Source organism: Natrix helvetica (assembly GCF_964273705.1).
Source record: "Natrix helvetica genome assembly, chromosome: 6".
NCBI lineage: Eukaryota > Metazoa > Chordata > Lepidosauria > Squamata > Natricidae > Natrix > Natrix helvetica.
In genome coordinates, this window is record NC_138553.1 from 12,341,733 (window position 1) to 12,354,762 (window position 13,030).

The 13,030-nt window shown below is 43.8% G+C and overlaps 1 protein-coding gene across 1 annotated transcript in view; it reads right to left on the reverse strand.

Annotated features, from left to right (window-relative positions):
- DERA (deoxyribose-phosphate aldolase) overlaps nucleotides 1–13,030 on the reverse strand; it is a 48,022-nt gene that overhangs the window by 20,313 nt on the left and 14,679 nt on the right. The window contains exon 6 of the mRNA XM_081956923.1: nucleotides 10,531–10,659. Coding sequence (XP_081813049.1) covers nucleotides 10,531–10,659 — 129 coding nt within the window. The remainder of the gene's footprint in view (nucleotides 1–10,530; nucleotides 10,660–13,030) is intronic.

Here is a 13,030-nt window from a genome sequence, read left to right on the forward strand (position 1 = left end):
AACATATAACATGAAGTCACGTTCTTGCAAGATTTCACATTCCTGATTTACACCAAAAATGAACAAACTTTATGAGGCCAGAGACCACATGTTTGTTTTCATTACTGCTTTGGTTATTTGTTTGGTTTCTAGGGAATATGCAGGTTGTGGCTGTTTCCTCCCCAATTTGGGGAAAATGAAGAAATTTAAGGAAAACAGCCGTGAAGGCTTATTTCCCACAAAAATAGAAAAAGAGGAGAAGAATTTTGGCGATCTAATTTCAGAGGTGGAATCTAAGAGCATGACTACTTGGGTATCTGCAGGGGAGAGCAAGACACTGTGTGTGTGTGTGTGTGTGTGTGTGTGTGTGTGTGTGATGAAGTTACCACATAAATAACACAAGTCACACATCAAACCAGCTAAGTATCAAATAAGTAATTCCTGCCATTTTCATGTTTTTTTACATCATTGTGGCTTCTACTGCTGCTATTCTATTTGGTGAATAAATATTGGTATAATTCTGCAATGTGCAGAGCACAAAACTGAAAACAATAGGAGATGCACTTGGCAAATTCAGATTTTTGTCCCTTACACCCTGCAGACTGCTGAATGGGGATTCGTACAACTGAGATTTTACTAAAAATAAAACAAATACATAAAACCAACAACCATCAAACAGAAGAACAGAAAGCAGAAGCCAAGAAACAGCACTGAATCCACCAGCTTGTTCAAACTCTTTTAAGTTCTCAATTCGTACACTCAATTTCAAAAGAATCAGTCCTCTAAATCAAAAAGCTGAATCAAATGCTTGGTGATTTGGAAGACGGAAATGATTGCAATTCTATTTTCTGAATCAATTTCAATCACTGAATCACACCAACTATCTAAGTCCGTGATGGCAAACCTATGACACGCGTACCACAGGTGGCACGCAGAGCCTTCTTTGCATGCACATGAGCCATCGCCCAGCTCAGTTCCACCATGCATGCGCACGCACCTCCCACCAGGCAGCTAATTTTTGGGTCTCTGCCGTGCATGCGGGAGATGTGGGTGCATTTGCGGGGAGGCGGGCTAGAGTGTGGGGTGGGGGTGGGGCAGGAGGCTCCAGGGAGGCCTGCTAGGCCCATTTTTGGTCCCAGGAGGCTTCAGGGAGGCCTAGTAGGCCCGTTTTTGGCCCCCAGGAGGCTTCAGGGAGGCCTGGTAGGCCCGTTTTTGGCCCCAGGTGGCTTCAGGAAGGCCTGCTAGGCCCGTTTTTGGCCCCAGGAGGCTTCAGGGAGGCCTGCTAGGCGCGTTTTTGGTCCCAGGAGGCTTCAGGGAGGCCTGCTAGGCCCGATTTGGCCCCAGGAGGCTTCAGGGAGGCCTGCTAGGCGCATTTTTGGTCCCAGGAGGCTTCAGGGAGGCCTGGTAGGCCCATTTTTGGCCCCCAGTAGGCTTCAGGGAGGCCTGGTAGGCCCATTTTTGGCCCCAGGAGGCTGCAGAGAGGCCTGCTAGGCCCAAAACGGTGCACGGGGGTTGGTGATGTCGAGCACACATTGCCTTATGGGCGTGGGACCATGCGCCCATGCTGTCACGCACACACCCATGCTTTCGGCACGTGAGGAGAAAAAGGTTAGCCATCACTGATCTAAGTCAAACCAGCCTATTCAAATAAGATTGGGGCTGATTCACTAATAAGTCAGAAAGGTAGAAAAAGGTTTATATAAGATGCCAAGCAACAGCAACCGAATCCTTGCCACTACAATGTGAAATACCTATAAATTACTCAATCTTTATTCTATTCTCTATTCTATTCTCTCTCACTCCCATTGTTTGGTTGTTGTTGTTTTTTAAATCCCACCTTTATTACTTTATAAGTAACCCATGGCAGTGAATATACCTAATACACCTTCTTCTCCTATTTTTCCCCACAACAGTCCTCTGAGGTGAGTTAGGCTGAGAGAGAGGGAGGCCCAAACGTCAGACATTTGAAACGCCAAAATCAAGAGTGAAAATTTGTGAGAATCAGCACAGACACAATGGTCTACAAAGAGTGCAGAGAAGAGCAACCAGGATGATGAGGGGAATGGAGACTGAAACATATGAAGAATTGTTGCAGGAACTGAGCATGGCTGGTCTAGGGAAGAGAAGGACCAGGGGAGACATGATTGCAGTCTTCCAATATTTGAGGGGCTGCCACAGAGAGGAGGGGGGCAAGCTATTTTCCAAAGCACCCGAAGGCCAGAGAAGGAATAACGGATGGAAACTGATCAAGAAGAGATTCAACCTGGAAATAAGGAGAGGTTTTCTGATAGTGAGAAACATCAATCAATGGAACAGAAGTTGCCTTTAGAACTTTTGGGTGCTTTATCGCTGGAAGCTTTCAAGAAGAGACTGGGCAGCCATCTGTCAGAAAGGGCATAGGGCAGTGATGGCTAAACTTTTTGTCAGTGTGCCAAAAGCATGTGTATGTGTGCGCAAAGCACCCCCCTGCACATGCACATGACCCCCCCGTGCTCCCACTGCCCCTACTCATGTATGCACGACACCCCCACCCCCACACCCCCGTTTTGGGCCTAGTAGGTGTCCCTGCAGCCTCCTGGGAGCAAAAATGGGCCGTGGGGGGATGTCCCCCCCCCCGCCCATACACAGCAGAGACCAGAAAATCAGCGCATGCGTGGTGGAACTGATCTGGGGCGCGACGGCTCGTGTGCCCGAAGAAAGGGCTCTCTACGTGCCACCTGTGGCAAACGTGTGTTGTGGTCCAGCAGCGGCCGGCTGAGTTGTTGGTGGACTCTGACAGCTCAGACCATTATGGGACTGCTCTGGAGGATGAGGAAGACTTTGGAGGGTGTTTGGAGTCAGAGCAGGAACTAGAGAAGCCTGCTGGCCACCAGGTGGCATCTGAGTCAGGGAGCAGTGAGGAGGAACAGAAGGAGGTTGTCCCTGATGTGCGTAGATGTCGAATTGATAGGAAACAGGAACAGCTGTGGAGAAGACGTCATAGAAGGAAGTAGGGACAGCTGGTTAAGGGTGTGGCCCCTCCCAAAGAGTTTTTAAGAGGAGCGAAGGGAGGGGAATCTTTGCAGGAGACAACAGTCCATATTCAAGCCGTTGCGAAAGCCTTCTGTAAGTGTTATCTTGTGTTTGTGAAGAGAACTTTCTAGGCTCCCAGCCAAGGGGTGACTTTATCTATGTAATTAGTCGTGGCAGACAGCCAAGCCTGGGTCTACATATTCATTGTAATCACGGGACAGAACAGCGTGCCATAGGTTCCCCATAGGTTCCCGGGTATAGGATCTCCTGCGTGAGCAGGGGGTTGGACTAGAAGACCTACAAGGTTCCTTCCAACTCTGTTATTCTGTATTTCGTATCTGCAAAAAAAAAAAAAAAAAAAAATGGAGGCATGGCATTGGAAGAGCTAAAGTTCTCCCATCAAGAGCTCCTTGAAATCTTCCAAATCCTTTTCATCCAGCTCAGGGGGGGAAAGGCAGCCTTTTTTCTCCCTGTTTGGTCTGAGCATGTGAATAAAAATGTGCATGTTTATAGAGCATGTTTTATCAGGGTAGTGAAAAATCGAAGAGAATATGTATAGCTCAGGGTTGCACTGGGGGGGGGGTCCTTGGTGCTCCAGTGGTGGGATACAACCAGTACGCCCTGGTACGGGCATACCGGTGCCTGCTGGGAGCACCAGGTACCGTTCCGGTACGGTGCTCTGGAGGGCCCACCTGCCCTCCTTACCTGAGCCGATCGAGGCTTATGCGCATGGAGCGTACGTCACCTGTGCGACGCTCGCCGAGCAGCTGGAGCATCGTGGACCATCGCGGGTGGTGTGGCCGTGCATGTGGTGGATGCCCAACTCCATTGCACCGTACTGTTTGCAACGGGATCCGGAACCCACCACTGTGGTGCTCTCTCAGCTTAGTTGCTTTCTTGAAGAGGTAATTGTTGAGCCCAAATTTGACATATGTGTACCCATTTTATTTAGCTCTCTATTATACTCACTCGTTCCTTTTCTTTCTCCTTACTATGTAAGGGGTTTTGGGGGGGGGGGTTCACCACATTCTTAAGGTGAGGGGGAAGAAGCGAATAGATAGTGAGGATTGTTTTGGCTAGGTGACCTTCTTTCCCGTGGGAACAGAGGCTGAGAATGGAAGGTGGAGTTTGAAGACACCGGGCAATGTGGATGGAGTGTTTATTGGAGAAGGTGACTTTGGAGGGATGTTTCCAACTTACAATATTATGTGGTGTAATTCTGGTTTGCGTCAGATCGGGAATTGCCAATTTGATGTCTACCTAAATAAAAGAAATTTGTTTTCGAAGATGGGCTTTGCACATTTCTTCTTTGAATGAGTTTCATCCCTTGGAAACCTGACAGCAACATCATCAGTGCACTGATGATGTTACCAAGTGTGACAATGAAACGCTTGCAAGAAAACAAGCTCGAAGAAGAGCACCAATGACCTCACAGTAGCCAAACAATGACTTGTGGGTTGTTGAGTGGGACTTTTGCTCCCACACTAAAATAGTAGCAGTAGCTAAATTTTGTGTTGTTCTGGTGAAAGCAAGATATAAAGAAAGGTGCATTTAACCTTGTTTTAAATATTACTTTTGATTTGATACATCTTACCTAATAAATTGCAGGGAATATAGGTTTGATGTTACGCCGGTTAATGTTTTAGATTGTTTGGGTAATAACTGTATTAATATACAGTATTAATAGAGGAATGCATGCTGGCATGTGTTGGGCTCAGAAGAATAAATGAAGATTTAATTAAGAGCTATATATTAAAATAGTCTATCATCATCAACATGAAAATTCAGTCTCTGCCCTCCCAAAACTCCCCCCCCTCCCAAAAGCACAAAGTAAATTAAAGTGTTTATAAGAAATTCTCGTACGTGTGTGAACTATATAAAAATAGCGAGACAGGCTTAGTGTTAATCATGTCAGAAAATCAATTTTAAAAGAATGGGTGGGAGTGTAAATGAAAGGGAGAAAAAAGTTTTGATTTTCACTCCTGTAACTTCTGGTAGACTAAAATATCTATTTAAGAACTCCAAGCATCTGTTCACTGGCAGCTGTATGTAACAATACCCACACAAAGACAATTTATATCTCTCCCTTGTATTAAAAAGTAAACAGGATCCTTTAAATTATTCACCAGTGAATTTAAATGAACACAAAATGCTTTGGTGGCTCAGGCTCACCCAGCAGTACTTTCTAACCCAATCACCCAAAGGGACTTTTTGAAAAGGCAACTAGACTTTGTTTTTCCTTGAAGATGTTTCGCTTCTCATCCAAGATGCTTCTTCAGTTCTGAAGATAGATAGATAGATAGATAGATAGATGGATGGATGGATGGATGGATGGATGGATAGAGAGAGAGAGAGAGATACGTCTCAGCCTCTCTCTGTATGTATATAGATAGCTAGATAGAGAGATCTTGAAATTAGTGAATTCTACTTATTGTTTTCATATATCTTATTGTGTGTGTGTGTGTGTGTGTGTGTGTGTGAGAGAGAGAGAGAGAGAGAGAGAGAGAGAGAGAGAGAGAGAGAGAATAAGGTAAAGGTTCCCCTTGCACATATGTGCTAGTTGTTCCCGACTCTAGGGGGCGGTGCTCAACTCCGTTTCAAAGCCAAAGAGCCAGCACTGTCTGAAAACATCTCCGTGGTCATGTGGCCGGCATGACTAAACGCTGAAGGAGCACGGAACACTGTTACCTTCCCACCAAAGGTGGTTCCTATTTTTCTACTTGCAATTCACATGCTTTCAAACTGCTAGGTTGGCAGAAGCTGGGACGAGTAATGGGAGCTCACTCCGTTACGCGGCGCTAGGGATTCGAACCACTGAACTGCTGACCTTTCTGATCAACAAGCTCAGCATCTTAGCCACTGAGCCACCACGTCCCTGGAGTGCATGTATATATGTATATGTATTTGTATATGTGTGTGTGTGTGCATGTATGTTTGTGTATACACACACAGAGAGATAGAGAGAGAGAATAAGATATATGAAAACAATTGAAAACAATAAGTAGAATAGAATCTCAAAAATAACTAAGAACAAATATAACAAACTAAAACAGAATAAAAATAGTATTATACGAAGTTCCAAACTTCATTAATGGTGTGGTGTATTATACAGATGGTAGCACAAAAGTGGCAGACTTGGGAAGATATTTTTGAGTCTTTGTCTGAAAGAAGTAACATGAAGTAGAAATCACAATGCCTACCCAGAAATGCCTTCAGGATCAGATAAATGAAGGTCTTATATAGGGAGCAGCCTTATCAGCATGAGGCTTACAACTTCTACTGAACCATCACCATGTGGATATAATTGAAACTACCCTTAAAATATCCAGGAGTGGAAATAAAATCCCAGCATGTAGTGAAATATTGATAGATATACAAATACATTATATTAATATTTATTTATTTAGTTTTATTTAGATTACATCAAATTTCATTCGTTATACTTACTCATACTTCGGCCCTGCTAACTTTTGGAAGTCTTCTCCTGCTATGCCACTAAAACTAAGGGCCCTTTTGTTATATATATATATATAATTCGCTCACACAGGGAGGGACTTCTCCTGGTGCCGTCCACTAGGCAATGCCAACGGGCGACACCGAGGAGTAGGGCCTTCTCTGTGATGGGCCCAACCCTCTGGAATGACCCCCCCCCCCGACATTAGAACCACTTCTGACCTCCGCTCCTTCCGGCAAAAATTGAAGACCCATCTGTTCCGATTAGCAGGCCTGGCATAATTACAACTGTCCCTCCTGGCAAATGTATTATATCTGGTTATTTTAGGGGTTTTTTAATTTACTGTATCTGTTTTAGGGGTTTAAACTTATATTTATATTAGCTTTGTACAGTTCTTTTAATTGCATTTTAACCTCCTCCATGTCAACTGTCAACTGTACATATTTAATTTTTATTGTATCCTGTTATATTTTGTATGAACTGTACACCGCCCCGAGTCCCTTTCGGGAGAGGGGGCGGTCTAGAAGCATTAAATATAATAATAATATAATAATAATAATAAAAAGTTGAGAACAAGCGGGGAGGAGGGGGGACAGGCAGGCAGGCTTGGGAGCCTGAGGTTGTTAATGGGTTGAAACGACCTCATCCCACATGCTCATCTACTGAGTTCAGTTTTTTTGCGTATTTTTACATTTTTAATTCTTTTTCTATTTATATTGTTATGATGTGCAAGCCGCTCACAACTGCCTTATAGGGGAGATTAGCACCATATCAATCAATGGGAGGGAGGGAGGGAGGGAGGGAGGGAGGGAGGGAGGGAGGGAGGGAGGAAGGAAGGAAGGAAGGAAGGAAGGAAGGAAGGAAGGAAGGAAGGAAGGAAGGAAGGAAGGAAATAGACTTTCCTCATTCCCCACCTACCAATATCCAGGAAGGCATGGCATATTTGCATGCAATTCTTCAAATTGGGAACGAACAACACAAAATGCCAAACTACCTGGAACCTGCTTGTATGATGCTGCCTGAATTCACAATAAACAAACATACGTTTTTTTAAAAAAAAGAAGAATATAAAATAAAATAGCTGAGATATCAGGACAGATTTGCATCTTAGCTTATAAAGTCAAATAGCCCCTCCCCCCCACACACACATAACACTGGTGGCAGGGGCTTTGGAAAGATAGCAACTTCTGTAGTAAGCAGTAATGAATGAAACACATGTGTCAAGATTAAATATCAATCATTTTAAGTATCAGTCATGGCCTGAACACTGCTTCTATACTTTCACTGAACCCAAAACCAGTATTATGAACTTAATTTTTAAACACGAATTAGAAAACCCATAATTCTCATGGTCTTTGATCTCAGAAGACAGAGTGATTCAACACAATTTAGTCCCTCAAAACATCTGAAGACAAAGAGGTGATCTGATTTGCGTTGTTACCATCCTCTCAGCAAACCTTAAGGGACTCTTCTATTTAAAGTTACATTATTTAGGGGGGGGGGAGGAATTTAAGATTTCCCTCTGGGTAGACGTTGTTAAAACTTACAATTATTTTTATAAGGATACACAGCAATACCTTGTGTGTGTGTGTGGTGTGGTGTGGTGTGGTGTCTGTGTGTGTGTGTGTGTGTCGTACAGAAAAAGAAGGAATTGTGTAAACAGCAGAGCCACCTGCTGTACTTCAGTGAAACTACAGCACTAAAAATGTCGAGGAATCAGCGTTAATCCTAAACGCAACTTTGAATAGCTAATTGGATGAATGGAATTATAATTTTTTAAAAAACATAGCATCTACTTCTCAGAAAACATTAAAATAAAAACAATAACCCTGCATTAGAAGCACCACTCAAAAGAATTCCTGTCAATGAGACAGTGTGGTATAGTGGACTAAAAAAAGCAGGAAGACCCAAATGTTGATCCATCTTCAACTACACAAATGTCTTGCGTGTCTTTGGGCCAGTCGCTTGCTCTTTGCCCAACCTAGGTCAGATTAGAAATTGCTGAGAATATTCATAGCTCAGGTTGTAAGTTTTGGCTGGGGAGGGGTGGGGGTGGTGGTCTGTTCTCCAAGCTTGCTGTTTAGGTCCCAGATGTTTCATTAAGTAACATCTTCAGCGGGGTTTGGGGATGAAGCGTCTTGACCCAAAAACCGAAGACACTTCAACCCCCAAACATCTCACAGTGTTGTGGGGAAACACAAAGGATGAAGGGTAATGTATTATTCCTAAATGAAATTCTAAATCAGTGGTTCTCAACCTGTGGGTCGGTACCCCTTTGGGGCTCGAACGACCCTTTCACAGGGGTCGCCTAAGACCATCGGAAACACATATTTCTGAAAAAAGTATGGAAAACATATAATAATTTTATGGTTGGGGGTCACCCCAACATGAGGAACTGTATTAAAGGGTCGCGGCATTAGGAAGGTTGAGACCCACTGTTCTAAATGAAAAGTGGATACAGAAACCTACCGAGATCTAATGCCCTTCCCTTGAAACTCACAGAGTGGATGGGAAGAAGTTTTAGACAACTGTAAGCAGTTCTCGATATTTCTGCAATTAATTAGAGTACTGACAACTTCTGGAATCAAGCGACGAAGAAGTTCCAGATAAAAGTATTTCCTCCTGCCCCCCCCCCCCACTTACTTAAAGAGTATAGCTTCCACCTCAACCACTGACTCAGTCTTCACTCCTTGGATTTTTTTGTAGTGCCCTAAACCATGCTTTGAATATAGGTGGCCCTCGCTTAATGGCTGACTCATTTAGGAACCATTTGCAATTACAAGAGTGATCAAAAAGCAACTTTGCCACCTGTCCTCGCATTTATGACCTTCGCAGGTCTGTAAGCAAAGAGAGCTGAATAAAAGCATAAGGACAGTGGTGGCTTCACTGAGTGACCACTTCACTTAGTGACAGAGTGGCCGATTCCAATTGCAGGGGAATACTTAGATCTGGCCCTTGGGGGCCAGCCTGGAAATAGCAAAGGACCGGCCTGCGGTGCCTCTGCTAACAAAAATGAGGTGCGGTGTGTGTGCGCAATGCTACCGTTGTGCCCCGTTTTCGGTCTGGATGGCCTCCTGCACCACTCTGCCAGGCAAAACGGGGAACAGGGGCGGGGCCATTTTTGTTAGCAGAGGAACCACAGGCCGGTTCTTTGCTACTTCCTGGCTGGTCCCACTGGCCAGATCTAAGTTCCCCCCTGCCATAAACCATGGCTTATAAAGTATAATTGGTTGTCTTCCCACAACATGCTAAACAATGCACCAGGATGTTCTGGAACAGGGGTGTCAAACTCGTGACATTATGGCGGCATCACGTGACGTATCGGGACTTTCCGCCCATTTGCTAAACTGGGCGTGGGTGTGGCCAGCGTGTGACACATCCAGCCGGCGGGCCAGGAGTTTAAACAGCCCTGGTCTACAAAACATAAGAAAACAGATTTTGGCTCAGTGTAATATGCCAGGGAGGGAGTGGCAGAGAATGATCAATGAAAGAAAAGAAAAGAAACATAGGGAAAAGGAAGAACATAATGGAGTGTATTACCATGTTTCCCCAAAAATAAGACAGGGTCTTATTTTCTTTTGACCGCCCCCCCCCAAAAATAAGCGCTTGGTCTTATTATTTTCGAAGTGCAGGAGGCGGCGAGCATGGTCACCTCATGGCTGCTGCTGTGTTGCAATATTTTCAGGGAGGGCTTATTTTCGGGGGAGGACTTATTTTAGCGCAGTGGTTCTCAACCATTCCAACGTCGCGACCCTTTAATACAGTTCCTCATGTTGTGGTGACCCCCAACCATAAAATTGGTGTCTCGGTTCCTAAGACCATCGAAAATATGTGTTTTCCGATGGTCTTAGGCGACCCCTGTGAAAGGGTCGTTCGACCCCCAAAGGGGCCCCGACCCACAGGTTGAGAACCACTGTTTTAGCGCATGCGCTCAAAAGCCCGATTGGGCTTATTATCCGGGGAGGTCTTATTTTCGTGGAAACAGGGTAGAAAGGTCAAATGGCTGCCTGGTTTACAGAACTGAAGCGTTCCACAAAGCGGCAATCCCTTGCAAACACTACCTAATCCAAAGATGTGGAAGTTACCTGCCATCATGGCAACAAGACTGGCTTTGTAGATATTTGTAAGCGATCCCAGCTCTCCTGTCCCCAGGATAGTTTTCATATGAATGTCGCCACAGGCCTTGCGGAATTGACGGATTTCTTCATAAAGGTCTGGGAAGAAAAATAAATAAATAAAAGCAGAGGGGGGAAAAACCATGTTAGTATCCTTTAACTGAAGAGAATGCATGTCGCTTTTTGGATTGAACAATGGTGCCCTCTAGGTTTGATTGTTTGCTTGCAGATGTTTCGTTATCTGACAAGGTAACGTCAATAACGTTACCTCATGAAACGTTTGAAAGCAAACACTCAAGTTCAGAGAGTACCAAGGACTCCCTAGTATCTTTTTACTTTACCATCTTTTTTTTTCCAGTTTGGATTTAAAGAGCAAAAAACAAACAAACACAGATTAAACTCAAAACTGATCTCATCAAGTCCATTATTGGACTTTTTTCCTGATCAAAATACGGAGGAAACAATTGAGATTCTTGAAGAAAAAAAAACTACTGAACTGCCATCACTTTTCAATTTGTTTTTTAAAAAATGTTTAAGATGTTTAAGATTTGCAAACAAAGATGATGTTGAATGCTGGTCCTACATGTCAGGCCAGTGTCCATGTTGTTGTTGTTGTTGTTGTTGTTGTTGTTTTTGTTATTATTATGTTAATCTTTGGTGAGATTAACAGCCTTTGGGGCTGGTTGGTAGCTCAACAGCTCGAGTCCTAACCAAGGACCTAGGAACTGTTAAGGTAACGTCGGAGAATGTAAGTTGTTCCAAGTAGGGTGGTTTTTTGTAGAGTCAGAATGTTCAAGTCCGATAAATTTAGAATTTCCAAATAGCGAGGTAGCCTTTTAGGTATTGCTCCAAGAGCTCTAATTACAATCGGGACAACACTTGTTGTTGTTGTTGTTGTTGCTGTTATGTGGTTAATCTTTGGTGAGATTCACAGCCCTTGGGGCTGGTTGGTTTATCATCATCATCATCATAAGACAGAGTGGGTGTCAGACCCACCACAAAGTAAACCTCTAAATCAGAGATGTCAAACTCGCAGTGTCACATTATCGTCACGTGATGTATCATGATTTTTTTCCCCTTCACTAAAATGGGGGTGGCCTTGGCCAGTGCATGACGCATCCGGGCTGCGAGTTTAACACCCCTGCTCTAAATAGAAATGATCCTCCGTCATGTGCATTGTAGTTTTGCAAAGACCGAATTGAGAGTCGCGCACCAAAATCCGTAAGTTCTATTTTTTTCCTTCCTTAATTATTTCTCATTGCCCAACCCACTGTAACCAATCAGGTTCCAGCAAGATGTTTTCATAATGGTCAGTCCAAGCGTGGTTTGGTTTGTGGCTCCTTCCTTCTTCCAGCTGGATGACCTTGAGGCAGCTTCTCGAGGAGGTACAGCGCTTACTTTCATTTCCCCCCAAGCCTTCTCCCCTTCATTCCCCCCCCCCACAGTTCACAGCAGTCTGACTCCGCATAGCAGCGAAGCACAAGCAAGCATAACAGGGCAGATGACAGTGGGAAACCTGTTGAAGCAATCTTTCTCTGAAGACCCAACAGTATTCATAGGGAGCCAAACTAACAAAAGGTAACAAAATCCATTTTTCTAATCTTTTATTACATCTTGATCATTTCAGTGAAAGCCTCATTATCCCGGAAGACTAGCAGGTATATAAGAGACTGAACAGCTCTTCCATTTTCAAGGACAGTGTATCTTTGAATATACTGGGCAGGCTTTGATTGAACCATGGCAACAGGGATCATAGGACTTCCCTGATCTTCAAGTGATCTTAAGATCCAAGTCCAGATTCCAAGTCTTATACAGCTCTTATCCTTTCCTGTTGCTTATGTCGTACTCTTAGAGAGAGAGAAAAACTCACAAGAATTTTAGTATGTCCCCACTCCGCCCGAAGTATGAATAGAACTCAGGTAGCAAAAAGCTGTACATTAAAAAAAAAAAAACCTTTTGTGACTCCAGTGCAAGGACACCATTCCTAAATGGGGGGGGGGATATGGTGCTCACAATAACTTGCTTTTATACTCCAATCCATTAGAGAACACTTAAAATAATTGTTAAAGCCCAGGATTACAAAAATTATAGTTCAAGTGTTATGAAGATACGCCACAATAAGTAACAGCAGATTTAACTTAAAGATGAGCATAATTGGACATACGTTGGAGTACTTAACATTTCCAGTGATTTTAGAGCTGCATTCAGCACTGAAAGATTGTTCAGTGAGCCCAACGGTTTTCCATCAAACATGACCCTCAACTTTGCCACAGGCTTTTTATAAAGCTTTTTTATTAAAAAAGAAAGAAAGAAAGAAAGAAAATGGAGAGGGTGTGTGTTCGCCTGAAGAAGGGAGAGGAACATTCAAGGCCGTTCCTTTCAAAATGCACCTGATCGCATCTCTAATTCGCAACCCATCACAAATCAACTTTTAAGTGGACTATCTGAACTACAAATGCGCAGATGAGGT